This window comes from Phoxinus phoxinus (assembly GCF_949152265.1).
Source record: "Phoxinus phoxinus genome assembly, chromosome: 16".
NCBI classification, from domain to species: domain Eukaryota; kingdom Metazoa; phylum Chordata; class Actinopteri; order Cypriniformes; family Leuciscidae; genus Phoxinus; species Phoxinus phoxinus.
This window is the reverse complement of record NC_136891.1, coordinates 26,497,585-26,519,573: the sequence shown is the minus strand read 5'-3', so window position 1 is coordinate 26,519,573 and position 21,989 is coordinate 26,497,585. Positions and strand designations below refer to the sequence as shown.

Below are 21,989 nucleotides of genomic sequence, written 5' to 3'. Positions count from 1 at the left end.
CTCGATGAGTAAGCATCCGCGTCTCTCTCTCTCTCTCTCTCTCTCTCTCTCTCTCTCTCTCTCTCTCTCTCTCTCTCTCTCTCTCCAGTCCAGACATCCAGTCAGTGGCGTCGGGTGTCTCAGGGAACAGTCCCTCGCTCGCTCGCTCCCTGTGCGGGGATGCTGCGAGCACAATGTGCAGGTGACAAGAACCCGATTCCAGGAGTTCGTCTCTGACCTGTGCCGGTTCGAGGACTAGTTCAGCGCTGACTTCACCGTCCGGGGCGCCGCAGGAGGAGGATGCTCTGCCTCTCTGGCGTCACCGTCACCCCACAACTCCATGGCTACCTCATTAGGGGTACTCTGGAGAAACAGGTGTCGGGGAAGTGACGTCAAGAGCCTCGGAAACCGGAGGTGTGCGCTTTGGAGAGCAAGATGGCAGCGAAATCCGACGGTCGGGGGGTCGTCACCGGTTTCGCCCAGCTGCACAACCTGGACGAGACGGTGGGAAGCTGCGAGGACGACCCGCGGCAGAACAGCTCCTTCCACATCTGCCACTGCTGCAACACCTCGTCGTGCTACTGGGGCTGCCGGAGCGCCTGTCTGCATTACCTTCTGGGCAAGGGGAGAGACGTCAGGCGGCCACCTCACGAGGAGGAGCGCCTGTGGTTGGACTGCCTGTGGATCGTTCTCGCGCTGCTCGTCTTCTTCTGGGACGTGGGCACTGACTTATGGCTAGCGCTCGACTACTACGCCAGGCAGGACTACCTCTGGTGCGGACTCACACTGTTCTTAGTGCTGGTGCCGTCGGTGCTGGTCCAGATCCTGAGCTTCAGGTGGTTCGTGCAGGATTGCACGGGGGGCGGCTTGGGCTCCGTGGAGGGTCTCAGCAGCAGCCGAAGGGCCACGTCGGGCACGAGCGCAGGGGTGTACGGCAGGGCCAGATGCTGTCGCGTCTCAGTGTGGGTCTGGCAGACGCTCATACACATCCTTCAGATGGGACAAGTGTGGAGGTAAGCGTCCCGCGTTCACCTGGTATAACCCGTGCAGACAGAGTGGATCACTCGAAGCATGTGCTTTTCTGTGAATGAACATCATATCATGCTCAGGTAAAATGTGGCATTAGTATGTGCGAAAGTGCAGTGCGTTAGGCTACTGAGGTGAGTCTCAGTGCATCTGAGGATTCATTCTCCCTCCCTGACTGCTGTGCTCAACTCTCTCAGACCACTCGGCGAGACGGCCATCGGGTTTTTACAGGCTCCCTCAGGATTCACGACATCCCTCCTTCCTACGCTCGATACCATCGACACAATTTGCGTTCCTTGATCCTTAATAGTGCATCTCACTGAATCATCATCATAGGTGCAGTGCATTATAATGCCAGTCAGTAGCATGCTACAGTGTGTGTGTGTCTCGAGTGAGGAATAGTTCTGGCGCGTGCGGGGAATATCGTCCGTGACATATTGTAGCCTACTTAATGTCTGATCCACTAGAAATGATGCGACAGTTTTCCCGCAGCAGACAGACGCAGTGGCCGCATTCACGCGTATGTGGAGGCGTTCAGTTTAGCCAGGCGATTTAGCTTGATTTCGATGCCATTCATTATTCATGTTTGCTTGTGTTCGTGCTTTCTGCTCTTTACGACGTGATTATTGCTGAAAGATGAAGTCCTGTGATCAGTGTCTGACAATTGTCATGATGTCATCGCTTTAAAGGTGCTACAGCATCTCACGCGCGCTTTCTCTCCCTCTGCGTGTGTGTACAAAATAAATTCCTTCTCATCTTTCATATAGCTAGTCACGAAACGGCCGTTTGATGTATTTTCTAAGATAAATGTAGTTAAATCTAGCTTGAAAGCCTTATGAAACGCTCATTTTGTACAGTAAGTAAAAAAAAATACTCTGCTCCCTGTAGGATTGTATGTGGATTCATATTTTATATATGTGTTTATATTGATTTATGCGACTATTCGAGTTAAACTGTAATCTAGAACTGACCCCGTAGAATTCCGCCTGCTCACGTTGATTTTCTGAGGTTGCTATGCAACCAGTTGTAGCCTACATAGGCTACTTTAAAGCGTTTTTTTTTGCTCGCGCGTCCGTTCTTCCTTTCTAGGCCTATAGTCTTTATATTGATATATGCAAAAAGCAGTATTTTAATAATGTCAGATGTTAGAATACTTAGTGTCGAACAACACCAGAGTGAGTGACTTCATTTGCTGAGATTGTGAAGTATATCCTATAGGCCTATGGACCCTGAACTATCCCATAATGCCACAGGTGCAAGCGTCATTATCATAAAGTTGAAAAATAAAAAAGGCAGAGAACAGTGAGCTGTGTAGCTCTTTTTTGAAGCGCTATAGGTGCTAAGGCAGTTGTCCCACAGATAGCAATAACTTTTAGTAGGGATGCCGATATATACATTTTTACCGATAATTCTTTATTTAAAAGCCGATAACTGATATGTTCGCCAATAAATAAAAATCCAAATTTTTATATAATTTGTGTGAGCCTGATTACAAAAACAAAAGTCTCTCCATAAAAAGCCATGTCCCAAAGCACACAATTATAATGTTCTCATTATAATTGTATGTAGCATGACAGACTTGCGCAGCACATGTTTAACTGCAACTTCCTTTTTTGAAGTGATTCTAATCATATATTTCAAGCAATTCAAAACCATTATGGTGAACAGTGCACATCTCCAGTGTCAGCTGAAGGAAATAATCCATTATTTATCGGCTTTAATATACCGGCCACATTTTCTTATTGAGCCGATAACAATAACATAAAAAAATTAACATATATCAGCCGATACTGATATGGTGGCCGATATATCGTGCATCCCTAACTTTTAGGCCAAATGTGGAAGATAGCTGTCACATCTGGTCTAGCTATGTCATGGCTAAGCACACGTTGGCCAACTTTTCACCATATATGTTTTGCTAAGAATTGGAGGGAGTTTTCTTTTGGATCACAATTTGCATGTATATGGCCCAGATGACAGTATGCAACTGAGGATCATAAGTGGCTTGGCTATGTTAACTAATGCATAACCATGGTTAACACAATGGTTTATACTTGGAAAAAACATGTAACCTGCTAAAGTCATGTACATTTTTAGGTTTGTGGCAGTCCACACCTCAACCTATTCAACAACGCTATTGGTTGCTTTGCATCTTACATTGAAGTCCTATTGGTGGATTACAAATGTGACTTGCAGCTATTTAAATAAAGTTATTTCCGTTATTTCCTTTTCTGCTCTCTCTTCACATCAACAGCCTTTGCCCAAAACAATCTCTTATTAGCTTCAGGTAAGTGCTGCTTTTGGTGTTTTAAAAGTTTTTTTTTTATTATTATTAATATTAAGTAGATATTATTAAGTATATGTCTAAAAATAGCCAGTTACTAGAGTAGCCTTAGTTTTGAATGGTAGGAAAGCAATTTATCTAATGTTTTCTTCATAATAACTGGCTGCACAGCAGCACTCATGCTACTGTATAGTTGCGTCCCAATTCATATACTTATTTTATGACATTTTTACACCAAAAAATAACTTTCACTGTTGTTAGTTTAACTCAAAGCATCCTTGTTCACATTACTTAAAAACTCATGTAACTACATGCACTTAATTTAACTGAGTTGTTTCTGCTAAAAATTAGTATTGTCAGCTTCACTTGATAAGTTTTTGTTCAGTCAATTTAACATAGCAAATTAATGAAACAATATTGTACACGTAGCCGCCTACGCTGAAGTAGTGTGCTCACACTGAACAGTCCACATAGAAAAAGTAAACTTTAAATACCCGGATGATGCACTTAATTAATGGAAAAGTAAGTGTTGACTGTTGGACACTTCTTGCACTCAACTGTCACCGCTTTAATTACGTAGCGGAGGGGGCATCAGACTCCAATGGTGAAAGACAAAATAAACATAACATTCATGCACTACATGGATGAGTACTGTGCGTAAAGTCCAGAGGGTATAGTGCGTCATTTGGGACACAACTTATGTCTTGGGTGGTAGAAACACAGAATGTGTATAGTGTTGATATACAATGATTAGTAATAGGCCTATGCTATGTGCTTGTTTTAAAATTCTAAATACTATCTGATATATGATACAAATGATATGTAATACTAATGTAATTATTTTTTATCTTCCTTTTCCTGACAGATGGTGAGTGAGAAAGATTGGTGAGACATACTAAAAGAAGCAATTATTGTAAATGTATTCACACATTTGACACTTCCAACATTACCAACATTATTCTGTTATGTTTAAGATGCTATATTTAATAAAAATAAAAATGTGCAAGTCAATTTTTGTGTTTAAGATTATTTGATTTTCTGTGGGTTTTAAATAAAATAAAAAAGGTGTGGTAAATATGATTAAACAATGGCTTTTGGTATGTCAGCCACATGTGGGTCACGTAAGGGCCGTCAGCCCTTTACAGAACTCAACCATAATAGAATTACATGTCAGGTTCACAAATGAGCCACATTTTTTTAATGTTTTTTGGACCAGATTTGGACCGCAGCTTTTTATTTGGGCCAAATCTATGCCAAAGTAAATTTGCTGACGGTTAACGTGTAGCCCTACTTGTTTGGTTCATCATAGGTCAAAGTGGAAGGTATGGAAGGTATTACACATCTGCATACCTCCTTCAATGGTCAAGAATTTAGACCTTCATTGAATTCTGTACTAAAAGTATGAGAATTTGGATACAGCTGAAGGAAGGAAATGTTTAGCTATGTCTTGCTAGCTACCTCGATGAAAGACTTGCTGTATCTTTTGGCTATTCAAATATCTTTAGCCTATTTTAAAGATGTGACTCAAGCACTCATGGTAATACAAAACAGTTACTGCTTCATTGTGCAATAAACGCAAAACCCAAGGCAGTCTGAGGTAGAATGCTCAGCGGCGTCAACATCAAAGATGTGTCTTTTTACTCCTTTTAAGACTGTGAATAAGGTGTCCATATTTAGATTCATATAGACATCTAAACCAAATTGCTTCACTATTCGACAATGTTTGTCGATCTTGCACTGTGTTTTGTTTGTGGATTTGCATTGCATCTGTGTGCATTTTCATATTTTCAATGCTCATATTATTGCTTTCAAAATATTTCAAATATTATTACTTTAAAATATCTTGCAAATATTATTACTTTCTACCAATAAACTTCTGAGGCCAGACTGTCATCACCTTTTTACTTTTAACAAACTGAACCGATAATGTTCTCAGGTCACACAAAATAAAAAAATAAAAAAAATCTATAAAGTGGAATTACATGTAAAATCTGTCTTTGCAAAAGCCCTGACTACTAGACAGATCCTTCTGCCAAAGACTTTAGAAAATGTGCATTTTAAGAAAGTGCATGAGAAAAATGTTCAATTGTTTTTTTTTTTATTAATGCTTGGCATGAGAGCCCGGCAATGTCTTTGTTGGCTTCGGTAAAGTCTGATGCAGCAGCTCCGCTGCCAAGACCTCAAGCCTTTCCAAATCGTCTTGACTTGAGAGTCAGTCAGCGCAAGCGTCTTGAGAGATAAATGGGAAATAATGCTCGATTAAGCAGCCCGGGGCACTGGTTGTAAACTTTGTTAGCCCTTGGCATAAAAATTGCTGTAAATACTTGAAAATGACTACAGCTCAGGATTCTCATACCCAGCATGTCTGATATGCCCTGTGTAACACTAGTATATATATATATATATACACTAATGTTCAAAAGTTTGGGGTCAGTTTTGTTTTTGAAAGAAATTAATACTTTAATTCAGCAAGTGAAAGTAAATAATGCTACAAAATATCACTATTTCTTTCATCAAAGAATCTTGAAATAAATTTATCACACTTTTTCAACATTGATAATAATAAGAAATGTTTATTGAGCGTCAAATCGTCATATTAGAACAGGGCTGGACTGGGGATAACATTTGGCCCTGGGCAAATCCAGGACATCCGGCCCACGAGTTGAACAAATTATAGTACAGTACAGATGTGTTTCAAACGCGGGAATAAAGTTAACAAGAAAAAAACAAAAACCTGAAGACAGGAACATTTAAATAAATATATGCATGAGATTACATATTTATTATTTTTACCTAACCGGTTTATTATCATTTTACTTAATGATTTCTTCAGGGTTATTTCTAAATAAGCCTAAAAATAAGCTATTCTGTCGTTGTTTAAATGTTTATATTTCACCAACGGATTGTAGAAACATAATTCTGTTATTAAAAAGTTGATATAAAAAATGCCTTAAGTGTAATTTAAATGTTTAAAAAACTATTATTTGAGTGTTGATTATTAAATACATTTGATGTATTAATTGTTTATTAAATAAACGTAATCATTTTTGGTGTCGGTTTTCGGCTGTGTGCATCCTGAATTTTCCTTTCGGTGAATCACTCCTATAAATGTATTTACACAAGAATTACACAGAAAACATTTTTTAGTTCATTCAACAATGTGTGGTATGTGCATAAAACTAGTTTTATGAATGTAATTCAAAAATGAAATTTAATCTGCATATCAAAAGAAATTAAAGAAGTATAGAAGAAGAAATAGATATTGAAATTAATGCAGGTTACCACTTTTTTCCCCGTGTATGTTTTAGTGTGCCACCCTAGGATTTTTACTGTCCCCCTTTGGCCAATTTGGCAAATTCCTTGGAGGCGCCAGTGAGTGTAATGCGGAATGATTTTGAGCATAATACTGTATGAGTTAAGATGAACATATTGCTGGTTTGGTGTTGATGTCGATGAAGGGGTAGTTCTTACTGATGGTGCTGTTAGAGTATCTAAGACACAAATTGGGAAGCACTGCTGTAATCCGCCTTCCCTACTGTTTTAAGGCTCTTCCTCTGCCTCATTCCTTTTCAGTTCTGTCTGGGTAAAATCATTGCTTTGCTGCTCTGTCCTCCCCATCCACTAGTTAAAGTCATAATATGCACTTTCCTCTTCTCTCCCTTGCTGCTTGTTTTCCCTTTTACATAAATCTCCACTTGACCTCCATTCCTGTCGAGGAAACTGGAGCATCTGTCAGCCTTCCCATTATTAGAGACTTTCCCCCCATATGCGTGACGTTTAGAGCACACTCCAGCCCCCCCCTCCACATTCTTTATCACCTCTAGGAAACTCACTGTCCCCGTTCTCTCCTGTTTGCCCTCTCAGTGTCACACCTCTCACAGGGGCTCAGCTATAATGCTGTTTGAGAGTGTTATATAGTTTTACTTTGAGAGCGTGTGCTTGGAAATGGCAGTTTATTGGGTAAAGTGCACTGACAATTTGTGTATGTACCCATGTCATAATCTCAAAAAATTCAGGGCGGTACAACTGTAAAATACTTTGTATCTTGAAAAGTATATTTCAAAACGTTTAAAGATATGTACATTTACATTTATTCAATAATGGGTTGCACTTTATTTTACAGTACATGCATTTTCAATGTATACTTACAGTGTACTTACCCGCAAAAGTACTGAGTAGTGTAAAGCCTTGTTTATACTTTTTGCCTGGCTCAGCGCGAGTCTCCACTGCCTGCGCGCGCACCTCCCCAAACGGACTTGCATTTTGTATACTTGACGTGCTCGCTGTTGTACTATTCTTTGAAACGACAGGGGGCGACTCGAGGAATTGTCCTTTAAACCATCAGGAATCAGCGGTGAGAAGAAGAAAGTTACACACGTGACAATGTTTATTTTAGTACACCACCACCAATACCACACTACAAAAAGAATCGTGTAAAACCCAGTAAACCCTGTTACAAACGCTTACTGTTACACTGTATACACTGTTACAAAATCTGCCATGCACACCGGCAAGCGAAATGGGGCCTTGCGCACCCAACACGCATGACCCCTATGGCATGACTGCCCACACCGCAATGACGTCATTTTTGCTGCGGACCTTCGCGCTCGTGCAGACCAAGGGGATAATTCAATTGCCGGAAACTGAAGCTTCCCCGGGGGCCGCCATTGTAGCAGACCATCACCTGCTGTTAGCATTCCATTGACTCCCATTCATTTTGGTGTCACTTGGACAGCGAATAACTTTACATCTGAGGCGTCCAAAGACTCCATTTGTCCATTATTTATTTCTAAAGAAACACGACAATGTATAAAAGGCTCCATTACTTTGTACTTTTACGTTATGGCCCCCGTAGAAGCCGTTTTTGGAAAAATAGGCTAACGATTGCGTCATAACCACTCGACTCTCTGTCGCACAGTCGAGAAATTACCGTATAGACAGGCAGAGAAGCTCGCAAGCAATCGGGGGGACGTGGAGGCATAAAGTCCGATAAAGTCAAAGGAGAAGCCCATAGAGAGTCATAAAGTTGCTCCTGCTGCTAGCTCATGGACAGCTAATGCTCACGCTCTCCGTCTCTGCGAGATTCGGAAGGGAATGATTCAGATTTCTCTCGGTACAGCTACTAGAAGACTCACGTCACATCTACGTCATCAAGCTCAGTTTGAGCCTGCACAGTACGCCTGGCCATCAGGAAGTGAGTGCTTTAATGGGCTTCACTTTTCTCCGTTGAAATCTATGGGGTCGATGTGTCCATCTTATATACTGTCTATGGTGCAGACATAGCGAGTATAAACCTAGCTTAAGGTAACCGTAACTACATGGGTTAAGTTAAGGTTTAGGGGTAGGTTCAGGGTTAGTACCTAGTTATATACCTAGTACACAGTTAGTGTCATCAATAAGTACATAGTATATAGGCTACATGGGGAACAGGACTGTAAAATAAAGTGCTACCCAGAATCCATATGATATATGCTTAAAGGGTAACTGTTGCCAAAATTGATCCTAGGCTCTGTTTGTTTTTCTACCCGTGTTAAACTTTCATGTAAAAGTACAATTAGTATGGAAACGGCACTTTTAAGATTGACCGTATTTTTGTTTTAGGTAAAAATACCTTTTAAATGGGAGTGCATGGGGCAGTGATAGCATCAATATCACTGTTTTAAAACACTAAGACGGCTCGACACAACATGAAACTGTGCTCGAAGTATCACCAGGGGCTCTACAGAAGAACTTGAGCATTGAATTCATTGTTTGTGTACACAAAGTTTACTAAAAAGAAAGGTTTTGTACGACTCACTTTATCAGTTAGTGTTTCCCGTGGCTGGAATTTTGTAATTCAAAAGTAGTCGATCTCCGAATCCAACGTAACTGGGAGGAGAGTAAAGATGGAAAGCTCCTAAAGCTTAGTTCCATATAAATTCACGGATAATTTGTTGTTTTGTCGTTAGTGAAAATCAATATTGAGCTCATAAAAATATATAAAACCAATACAAATACGAAGCGTACATTTCTAAGAACTTGGCTTGTGTTTTATAGATTTTAAAACTGTCAGGGCTTAGGTGTCTCAAATCCAAGGATGACACAGAATGAACGAGTATATAACTTTGTAAACGCTAGTAATGAAAGAGCACTACACACATGTATGTAACGTTAACACAAGACAGTGAACTGAGGAGAACTGAAAGCTTAAATACACTGGAGGAAGACAATCAACGAAACAGGGAACAGGTGAGAACTAACGAGAAACCATGACAACTAATGAGTCTGTGTCCCAATGTGTAGTGAGCCAGGGTCCTTCCTGTCCTTACCAGTGCCCGAATTTATGTACACAATATACTGATTCACGACCTAGGAAGCTAGTGAACAGATTGAGACGCACCCATGAACTCAGACAAATTGTCACAATGAAAACTATGACTAGAAACTAAACATGACCGTGACAAAAACATTTTTTTCCTCTTTTTATTTATCGTGGGTACTCACACTGTCAATGACCCACAAATACTAAAACAGATACAAATAACTTGGTCTCCAGAGCTTTTTAAGCACCTCCTATGTGCTACTTTATTGTTGAACTGCCTCCTCATGAGTTTTATACGAGTAAGCAGCCTTCCTTACAGTTTAGTAAGTACTGAAGATCCAGCAGTGAGTGGGCTAATCAATGCGTTACACTGCTGACATGTCCTCAGATGTGCGTACAGTAAATACTACTCGCCTGTTATTCACAGCGACCTTGCAAGCATTGTAGAACGGTCTCAGTGAGAGTCTGGGCCTCCTCAAAGACCAGCCACACTCCATGAATTCATTTACACACATAAAGGGTTTCAACACAGGCTTGCCAGAATATACGATCATATCATAGAGATCTGCTGTGGAGTATGCATATGTGCGTAATATATGTTGTGTAAGCCATGTGAATAAGATAAATTGTCACAGCGTGTGTGCTAAGGACATGGGGGTTGGAGAGATTGACGTGATGCAGACATGCTGAAATCAGCTGACAAAAGCCAAATGCACAATGTAATGTTATGACTAATTGGTGAGTGTTTTCGCTTGTTAGCGTGTTGGTGTGAAGACCAAACTGGGTAATTCATGTGTGCTTCTATCATCTTGGCAGTAAACTGCAATGACTAATTTGTGAGTGTGTTTACAGATTGGACCACAGAGCGCTGTGAATAATCTAAATGTGTTTGATCAAACCAGCTGGGTTTACAAATACGATTATGACCGTATGTAGAATGGAGTAACCATTTATTTGTGTTTTAAAAAAAAGAAGTACATCACTGTCCCTCATTTATTACCCAGTGCTTTGTCTTGTTGTGTTTAGCTCGTTTAAGGTAAGCTACAGTAAATATAGTGCTGATTTCTTCTAGGACTGGTAAAGACCCCTCAAAGTTGTACGTGCATAGGCTAAGTTTCTGTGTCAAACTGAGGGGAATTAGAATGTATTTTACGTGATAGTTAAGATGAATATTGTAAGTAGGGATGCACAATATATCGGCCACCATATCACTATCGGCCGCTATATGTTTGGGTGGGGTGGGGGTAGATACTGGTTTAACGGTATGGTTATGGGTGGGATGTAAGGGCAGAAGGCTCAAAGCTCACGTTTGACTTGTGCAAAAAAAAAAAAAAAAACTTGTGCGAAAAAGAGTTAATGTGAGATGGAAACACATTTGCCGAATAAATTCTGACGTAGCGAACATTAAACCCACAGACTAATCGGCTATTTCCGCTGATGGTGTTTTATTTACTGTTGGTTACTAGGTTACCAATACCACCATCATCCGATCGAACAACTAGATGGAAACGCACCTAAGTCGCATTTGGTTTTTTATTTTGAACTTTGAAAAGATTCACTTCACGTTTGAATGGAAACCCAGCTTGTCTCTCTTATCTTATCACTCAGTGTATGTGATGACAGACGAATGAGTCCCCTGAGGCCCGAGAGAGAGACAACCATCAGCTTACGCACCCACCAGTCAGCCATTAACCATTAGACATCACACCATGACCCACAGCTGCCCCTTCTCTCTCTAACACTCACACTCACACTCACACGTACACACACACACACACACACACACACACACACACACACACACACACACACACACACACACACACACACACACACACACACACACAGGTATACATGTACAGGTATGTACAGATTTGTTCACTGTACCACTTTTTCAGGAATCCGTAATCCAGTAATAAAACCTCAACGTTCCAACAGCAGAGATATCATCAGAGATTATATTTCTTCAACGCAGCCTTCATGCCCTTACATAAATGATTTGCCCCATGTCTGTAAGAATCAGTGGGACAGATGCAGTCCTCGTGGAGCTAAGGGAGACTCCCTCCATCTCTGTCCTCAGCTTATAAACATAAATCTGCGTGTTTGCTATGAGACTGTTAAAATTAGAACGAACACAGCAAGATTTGAAATGTGAGCGGCTTACAGAATATTAAATCTTAGGCGGCTGTGAGTGAGCAGTTTTACATGTTCTGCGTGTCTAAGATGAGCATCTGGCATTGAATCATAAAGGAAAAATATTTTATATTTTTTATAGCAATCCTGTCATTCAGAGAATCATATCAATGACTACTGGTGTTTCTGAACAAAGAAAAGACCTCACTCTCTTTGTGACTTGACTGAGATGAGGATCTGTTTGTAAAATGCACTTGATGAAGTGTGTTAAAAATCTGATTTGTTTAGCCATGATGAAAGTGTGCTATTTATACAGTCATGACAATAGAATCTCTGATTATAATTCAGAGGATAAGAAGTTGGCTGCAGGCTGTCAGGATAAAGCGAGGATCTCTATTGCTGTGGTGTTCATGCAGGCTTTGTAACAGCGTTCTGTTTAGGTCTGGAACTTAAATAGACATGGCGAAGAACTAAATAATGAACAGCTGTGATGATCAAATAAATGTCCATTGTGACTGTTCGGAAAAGGAGAACAAATTAACACAGGAAAACAGGTGACTAAACAGACTGATAGAAAACGAAACCAAAACGGAGCATAACTGTGACAGCCAAGTAGCGGTGTTTCATTCCTAATCTGAATCTGTGTTTTGAACAAATCATTTGAGTGAGCGATTCAGTGACTCAGTGACTCGCCATCATCTCCGCAAGGATGTAACATGCAGAAAGAGCATTTTTTATATATATACATATATATATATATATATATATATATATATATATATATATATATATATATATATATATTAATCTGTTTCTCTCGGATGTACGTCACAATATGGAAGAAAAGATCTGTTAGAATAATCATTTATAAGCACTGCAATATTCCAAAATAAATGAATAAATTGTTAATTTTGAATTCATGGTGACTTTAAGAGAAATGTCTTCTGGCCTCATCTGTGTTCGAAACACTTTCCTTCCCTCTGCAATGGGGAGGAGGACAAACCCTTTTTCGATAGCGCATTAAGTCTGGACGGATCGCCTCAGAAGCAATGCCCCAATGCTAAAACTGACCTAGTTTTAATGGAGAGCATTGCAGTGACTATTCAAGCTAATAGTGCTTAAATGTAATGCCCTACAACCATACTCACTGCTCTCCACTCATGTGTGTTAACTCATGCCAGGAGCGTCCACTTCCTCTCTTTCTTTTCTTGCCCATATCTGACTGGATCACACTTTCTTTTTCGATACATCTCTTTTGCGGCCTCTTTTTCTGTCTCTCTTCCACTCTGTGAATGTGTTGGCTCTGCTGAGGGACTCAAGGCTTTCCCACTGGTTTTTTTAATTTATTTGAAGTTGAATGTAATCCCATGCATCCCCAGATGTTGAGACAATGCTGACTCTAGCAGTCAAGGCTGCTGGAGGAAAGACTTCCTCACATACCAATGTGTCAAGGTTTAGTTCATGCTAAATCCTTATATGCATTGTAAAGCTTTAAAGGGACAGTTCACCCAAAATGACAGTTATGTTATCATTTACTTTATCTAATGTTGTTCCAAACCTGTATGACCTTTTATCTCATGTGAAACAAAAAAAGTAGAAGATTTGCAGAATGTCTGAGCTTCATTTTGCCCATGCTTCAAATAGGACAAAAAACAAACAAACATAAAGGCATTATCTTCCAAGTCTTATGGCTGTACCGTTAAGTAATTCTCTTCATAAAATCTAATTTATACTTCACATTTCAGTACAGATTAGAAACCACCCATGAGTACCAAGATTACCAGCAGAATACTTTAACCTTAATGCTTGCTGCTATGACACCTCCTCCACTTGTCTTTCTCTCTTTCTCCTTTTTTCCTTTCTCATCAGTGGAAATGCAGACGCTTACACATACAAACTCTCATCGCGTGCTTTATCCCTCACTGCCTTCACTTTCTCTCTCTCTCTCTCTCTCTCTCTCTCTCCCCCCCTCACTGTGCTTGTTTCTAGTGGGTGCTGTGAGGCGATGACAGTTGTATTAGCAGTCGATTGCGAGGTCACTCTCGCTCAGCTCCTCTGAGACACAGCAGTACAGCAGAGGAGCAAAGCAGAAACAAGAGCAACAAATAGAAAGAATGAGATATCCAGTCACAGATAGATGAATTTTCTCATTGCTAACATTGTTTTTCCTTTACACGGTGAAATGAGTGTGTGTTACTTCTTGATGACCAATCCAAGTAATATTTAGTTAGATGGTTCAGTGACATGACACACATTTTTTTTCTCGTCCTAGTGATTAATTTATTCAAAAATATATTGAATGCAATTCGCACATGCAATGACTTGAATATACTTATTCCAGATTAGTATTACATTTTTGAATAAAAAATAATTTGGTTATTTTTTGGAGTGTGTAAAGTCAAAAGTGTCCGGTTGTTCTGATATAATAATGAATGAAAAAAAAAGGATACAATTCTTAAAATTCTTGGCATAATCTTCTTTTATTATTTCCTATATGGATAAATATTCAGTAAAAACATAAAAAAGGAAATGATGTCATAGAAGGGACCCCCTCAGACCCTCATGACTGTGTGCGACTTTCAGTAAATCTCGTAAAATATCAGGGAAATTTTACCTCTTTATGACAACTCAAGATTAGTTTAGATTGTAAAATGTCATGTGGTACAATTCCCCCAAAACGTTTATGAATTAATAATTCATGATATTTGTAAAAAACAAAAAAACAACAACAACAACAACATGATTGATTGACAATACATGATATTTGCAAATAAATTATCATTAATATATTTTTGGAAATACTGGTTAAGATGTGTAAATGCACATGTATTAAATGTATAAAGGTAAATATGCGTTTACCCATCTTAACGATTACTTTTTACTTTACGTCACATGACATTTTTCATTAAATTTAAACTAATTGAAGGATTTTCCTTTAGAAACTAGGCTATATAAGATATTTGCTTACATCACTGGCTCAACTTTATTCTCACATCTGCTGCTACTGACCTGCTGTTATTTGTAAGTCAGCGGATAAATGCATAGATCAGGAAAACTGAATCTAAGTTGTTGTCTGTGGAGAGATTTTTGGGGTTTAAGAAGGAATCCAGCTTCCGGCTCTAATACAACTTTTATTTTAATAAACTAAACTGCAGATGGATATGCACAGTATATAATTCCCTTGCTGCAAGCTATTTCATAAAATGATGGGGATAAAATCAGCTGTGAGGAAGTCCCTACCATACAGTAAATGACAGTTATGGCAGCTGAACATCTGGGAGGTCTCTTGCCATATCTTTTGGGAATCCTGTATCTTTGGCTGAAGAAACGACATGAGCAGTAAATGAAAGTGATATGGCATTTTAAGAAGACTGATCCGTGATGCCCCATATAAGAAAAGCCATGTTAGGGATTCCCCTCATCACTAATGCAGGTCTCTGTTCAATGTGACTCGCATTGAGGTGCCAATCACGGCATCAGAGACAGCGAGGCACCCAGAGCTGGCTGTGCGTCTCCCGACAGAGGACGACACAGTCTGTTGCTCCTACACTATGAATAGACTGATGAGAAGCCTCCTTTGGGAACGCTGGATTCTATGGGGAAAAAATGTGAGCCTGAGTTTATGGGCTGTTGAATGTTTGCTATACAGAATCGACAGATGGTGCAGTTGGGTTGACAGTGGGGCACCTCGTCCTAGTTGAAAATTTTAAATCCCTCAAGAACGGTGAAAACTGCTGTTCAAATTCACAATGTCTCTTTTATGGGTGTATTCACATCCTTATTACCTTCATACTATGTTTTCCTCCTTGACAGGACATTATTTATGCACACATGTATTAGAGGCAGTTGTACCTAGGCAAATCTGGATTACTTGGTGCTCCAGTTTAGATAAGACACGGCTAAAGGGAAAAAAAAGGTATTTTAAACTTATTTTTTAACTCATTATAAATACGTTTAGTTTGTCTAGTGTTAAAGTTTTTGTTTATATGCAAGGCAACCTGGCTCATATCCTGACAATAATTCAATTTAAATATAATTTTAATAAAAATAAAAATATATATATATATTATATTGCATAATACATTTTTCCTATGAATACTGTGGTGTAATGAATACAATTGTGCTTGGTTCATTAAAAAAATGATGTGCTGTAAACTGTGCATATTGAACTCCTTCGGCACCTGTGGAAGGGTCTGAGGGTGATCTGGCACAGGGGAAGAGTTGCCAAGCAGTTGAGATAAGCAGAAGGTGTATGGATCCCTAAGGAAGAGAATTCAAAGAACATCAGTCAGTTCAGAGTCATCTCACTGCTAAGTGTCGAAAGCAAGATATTCTTCATTATCCGACAACTAACCGAGTTCCTCCTAAAGAACAACTATATTGACACCTGTGATCAGAAGGGTGGATTCCTGGGAGTGCCTGGCTGTTCGGAACACACAAGACTCATCACACAACTCACCAGTGAGGCTTGTGAAAAAATAGACCTCTCGGTTATTGGACCTTGCTAATGCATCTCGTTCCATACCTCACAATCTCATTGTGCTTTCCCTCCAGCGACATCATGCTCCCAGCTAAATCACAAACCTTATTCTGGACTATTACAGCAAGTTTAGGCCAAGAGCCACCACTGGGTCAGGTAATCAGACTGGCATCGGCTAGAAAAAGGCATAAGTACAGATTGCACCATCTTAGTCCTTCTCTTCGCCCTTGCCATGAACATGATTGTGAAGTCGGTAGAGGAAGAGTGCAGAGACCCTTTGATGAGGTCTGGAGTGCGACAGCCCCCAATAAGTTCATGGAAATGACCTGACTATCACAACCACATCCATCCCGGGCAGCAGGTGGATTCTCCAAGGGCTAGATCAACTGGGCTACTGGGCAAGGATGAGCTTTAAACCAGCAAAATCAAGGTCGCTAGTGCTCAAGAGGGGAAAATTAGTGGACAGGTTCAAATATTCACTGGATGGAGTCACCATTCTGCCCATTACTGTACAGCCAGTCAAGAGCCTCTGTAATCTCTTTGACTGCAGTCTCAACGATTCTGCCTCCATCCAGAAAACCAGCGAAGTCCTTGAGTTGTGGCTTAGCAAGGTAGACAAATCAGGTCTTCTTGGGAAATTTAAGGCCTGGATTTACCAGCATTATATACCGCCCCGATCTTGTCTGCCCCTGCTGTTGTACGAAGCGCCCATAACAACTGTCCAGGCCCCGGAGAGAAAGATCAGCAGCTACCTACGAAGATGGCTTTGTTTACCCCAGTCTGAGCAGTGCTGCTTTGTGCGGCACCAGCAACAACATGCAACTCCCAATCAGCAGCCTTGCTGAAGAGTTCATGGTGTCAATAACACGGGAAGCATGGCAGTATAGAGAGTCCAGAGTCCAAAGTTGGCCGCAGCTTGTATAATTACAAACAGGCAGGAAATGGAGCGCAGAAAAATAGCTGGAAGTGGCTAAGTCAATGGTGTGCAGGCTTTGGCTCTTTCTCGGTAACTAGAGTTGACAATGCTCAAGGTAAAGAGCATCAACATCATGTTCAGGAGGAAGTGCAGGCAAGAATGGGTCAGCATGGAGCTTGGACTAAATGAGAAAATGTTCGGCAATGTAAGATCACCTGGGACGACATCTGGAAAGCAGACCATTGTGTTAGGTTCTTAGTTCAATCAGTCTACGACATCCTACCAAATCAAGCAAACATCCATGTCTGGGGCAAAAGCGAGACGCCTACCTGTCACATTTGTTCAGGAAGGGGATCCCTAGAACACCTACTTAGCAGCTGTCCAAAAATCCCTTAGAGATGGGTGCTATCGCCACGACCAAGTCCTTAAGGTAGTCAATCAATTCCATTAAAGGCCACCACAAACCAAGAACCACCAAATTTCTCAGAGCTGGAGAGAAGGCCCATTTACAACCAAGAGCAAAGATTCAACTGGAGGTGAATCTTGGCAAACGGCTGAAGATCCCAACCATAATGATATCCACTCATCTTCCTCCAGACATGATCATTGTCTCAGTCTCTACCAAGCAATTAATCTTGATGGAGCTTACTATGCCTTGGGAAGAGTGCATGGAGGAGGCCAATGAGAGGAAGCGCGCCAAGTACAAGGAGCTAGTGGAAGAGTGTAGGAGGTAGGTCTGGCAAACTCGTTGTGAGCCTCTAGAGGTGGGCTGCAGAGGTTTTCACTAGGCATCACCAGAGAGACAAAGAGAAAGGCGATCAGATCCCCAACTGAAGCCGCAGAGAAAGGCACTAGGTGGCTTTAGATTAAGAAGGCAGAACCGTGGGCAAATACTGCTGGGAGACAGGCCAGGGTCTGATCCACTCCAGGTGGGTCACCTGGGCGAGAGTGTCTGATGTTGAAAGACCCAAAACACCCTATGACCCCAGGATACATCACTGATGATGTGTCCCAGCGCATCTGCATGATGTATCTTTTATCTATTTATAAAAGAGAGGGAAAGAGAGATTATAACTCTTTTTTAATCTTATAACTAGTCATGTGTTTCCATGGTTTTGTGTGAACTTATGTTATTTCCTGTTTTGTAGTTTTTTGTTGTTGATTAGTTCCTGATTGTTCCCAGGTGTGTCTTGTTTGCCTATCACCCCTTGTGTATAAATACCTCATTGTTTATCATGTTCTTTGCCTGGTGTCGTCCTACGTGGAAGTTATGTGCGCTCTGTTTATTTCTGTTAATCTCATGATTGTTGCCTGGATTTACTTTTGTTGTTTTGTTTTCATAAAATAGTCTGCATTTGGATCCTCCTCTCTCTGCCTCATAATATATATATATGTTTTTATATGTTTTTTTATTACATATTATTTTTGTATTTTGTGTTTTCAATTTAGTTTGATATTATATTTTTATATTATATTTTATTTTATATTTATATGGATTATAATAAGAATCCATATTACCTATCAGACATATAAACAGTACAAATTATCACATTGTATCTGTCGATAATATTACAAATATATAATATAAATAAAAACTCTACTAAAGATTTGACTTGATAGGACTGACCAAATTTAGACAATTGACAATTTAGACAAAATAATTGTGATATGTCATTTTCTTAAACTGTCAGGAGACACATGCGTGCTCCACCTCTGCACTGAGAAGAGAGAAAAAGGCATGAAATCAGCATCTCCCAGTGGGAATACTCTGGAACTGTGCTCATCATGGTTACTATACTTTGACACCAGGCCCCTGTGAGGCTGTCGCAGGCTGTTTGTATGGCCCCAGGCTGTACAGGGAGCTGCTATATCTCTAAAAACATCACACTCTGCACTCTGATGGAGACATACAGGGAGACAGAGAGGGAGGGGGAAAAGGGGGGCAAGGAGAGAAACAGGGAGTCGACTGTAATGGAATTTAATTAAATTGAGGGCAATACCAAATTTAATTGAGATACAATAAACTGAATCGAGGCATAAACATGCAAGCATGAAAGAAAAAAAATGAAGAAACTGCTTGTTTTCCTCTCTGATTCATATTTTTGTTGAATGTTCTTTTTTGCTATTCTGTCATCAAATGTTTGTTCAAAAGTTACTCACCAGTTTATTAAAAATCTACATGAGGATGAATACCGTAACATACTAAATCACTCATTGTAAAGCTGAATAAAATAAGTGCAACAGCATGCCATCTGCTCAAACAAACAAACTAACCAACCTTAGTCATCTCCCATCTGTCAAAATTGTCTTGTAATTTATAAAACGTTTTTTTTTAACAATTTTCTAAGTTCAATAGATTAATTAATTAATTTATTTACTTATCATATCGGTTAATATTGTACATTTAAGTGTGCATGCTCATTTTCTTTATTTTTACATTTAGATTGTCTTTGTCTAATACTCACTTAAAGTTAATCAATAAAACAAATTATTTAATCTAATCTCAAAATGACTAACTAATCTCAAAATGAATATCTATATTTTTAACACAGTCTCACCCCAAAACGTCACATACTGACGCGTCTTGACCATTCGGCAACATACGACGAAAAGGGTACCCTTTAACGTCCATATGTGACGATTCGGGAATGGTTGGGTTTAGGTATGCGGTAGGGTACCGCTAGAGGGCGCTGCTGGTGCGCTTATGTCTGCGTCTCATATGGACGTTAAAGGGTACCTTTTTCGTCGTATGTTGCCGAATGGTCAAGACGCGTCAGTATGTGACGTTTTGGGGTGAGACCGGGCTGATATTTTTGTGTTTTCATTTATTTTAATTAAATAGTGTATACTTTTAATATTGACCATTTATCATCCATAATGTGAAAATTATTGTTGGCTTATGGTATCAGGCAGAATTTTAAAATCAGTGCATCCCTAATCTAGTTCCATGAGTGTTGCATTTTTAAGACAGCTTGTCACGTTACAAATAGTCCTTTCTGTTTTTGCCATTTTCTAGCCATTCTTTAGGCCTACTAGTTGAGCAAGCATACTTGTGTCCATCTGTTTCACAGCTAACAATGTAACAGCATTGTCAGTTTCGGCAAGCATCTGTGATGAAGATCTCTCTCTCTCTCTCTCTCTCTCTCTCCCATTGTTTTTTCTCTCTCTCCTCATCTTGAATAGTTTGTGAATCTTATACTGATGGAGATGGAGGGCTTCAGTTCACATAGAGGGTCACTGCACAACATCTCAGGCCTTCTGCTAATGACTTATTGACTGTGCATGCTTCATGGTGGATGTGTTGTGATGCTTTCATCAGTGAAGGGAAAATTGGCACTTTAAAACTCTCACACACATGCACATCATATGGGAACATATGCATGCAAATTCATTGACATACACACTATATACAGAGTGGGGACAGAAAAACTAGTGAGACTGAGGGTGCTTAGTTAAAACTAAGAGTTTTTTTCGTTGAGTTTTCCGCATACAGACGACACACACCATTGTCGATGGTACGATCCCCATTCACATGGATTCTTGAAAAAACAAATAAAAATGGTATATTCTGCTGCCAGGCCATATAGCGATGAAACACTATAGACATAATATGTAATGCGCATGAACATGACGTCGTCGTCTTCAGAGATTTGCGTTTTTTTTGTTTATACGGAGACACTTTGAAACCGGTTTTCAAAAGTTTGCGTTTTCAGCCAGCCAAAACACAGTTTAAAAGTTAAGGAATCTTACACTAGTTCAAACTAGGCTACTGTATTGTATATGTTTGATTTATGTTGAAGTGTTTGTGACAATGTCCTGCTGAGTGTTTGTGTAACGGCGAGCCTTTTGTTTATGTTATACAGGCTATCAAAATTTTAATTTATTATTTAATTTATTTTCCCTCAGTCTGGAGGATTTCATGGTTTGCGATCAAGACTGACCATGTCCTTCTATGTTTTAAACGGTAATATAAAAACAGCTATGATGATGTAGCTAAGCACCTATTTTTGATAATTTACAGTAAGCAGACTTATTAAAGCAGTTGTTTACAGTGTTGAAGAAAAAGATGAAAAAACGTGGAATGTTTTATCCACATTCTGTGTTCTGTGCATTTCATTCATCCCGCCAGCTGCCTGCTGTGGAGGTGACACCAACATTTTGATCAGGAAAAAAATGTCTGCTTCTCACATGCACTGCAAGCTATGGAGCTTCGAGTTCTTTCCCCCTCTCCCCTGCCCCAGAAAGGTCTCAATCCAGGTGTCCAGCAGAGATACCCCTCAGAAAGTGTTTGAGGGTGATTGTCAGGGATGAGTGCTTAAGCCTGTGTGGAGGGGTGGAAGAGGAAAGCGTGAACTGTATTTTCTGCCCACTGTTGGCGTCAGCGACTTTGTCCTGCTCAAAGCTGAGGCGCTGATTTTCCAGAACTTGTCTTCTTCAATTTGTTCTCAATGTGTCACTCTGACATGTTTTCTTTTTTCTTTTTTCTAAAGTAGAATGCGTCAGGGGCTCGCCTGTTTTCCGGAATGTGGAGTGCTTGAAGCCGGTTAAGAACGATAGCAGTCAAAAGCTTCCATCGAGGATATCTTTGTTTGAGAATAGGGAGGAAACCTTCCAATGAAGACTGTGACTCATTCAGTGTTCCAGGAGTGATAACACATCCCCATTTAATTAAAAAAAACATGGATAATTGTATTTTCTGATCAATCTAAGCTTTCCGGAAGAGGATCTGTGTGTGAGAGGCAGTTTGCCTGATTTGATTGACATTTGAGGTTTTAGTATTGAGTTAATGTACTTTTCCACAGATATCTGTCCTAGTTTCCCTCTTTGTTCATCTCTTCCACCATTCTCTTCTCCATTCTCGTCTCTATAA

General features: G+C 40.0%; 1 protein-coding gene across 1 annotated transcript in view; it reads left to right on the top strand.

Annotated features, from left to right (window-relative positions):
• Window positions 1–159: 159 nt before the first annotated feature.
• xkr6b (XK, Kell blood group complex subunit-related family, member 6b) overlaps window positions 160–21,989 on the top strand; it is a gene marked incomplete at its 3' end in the record, with an annotated part of 51,769 nt that continues 29,939 nt past the window's right edge. The window contains exon 1 of the mRNA XM_079584063.1: window positions 160–992. Coding sequence (XP_079440189.1) covers window positions 415–992 — 578 coding nt within the window. The 5' untranslated portion in view covers window positions 160–414. The remainder of the gene's footprint in view (window positions 993–21,989) is intronic.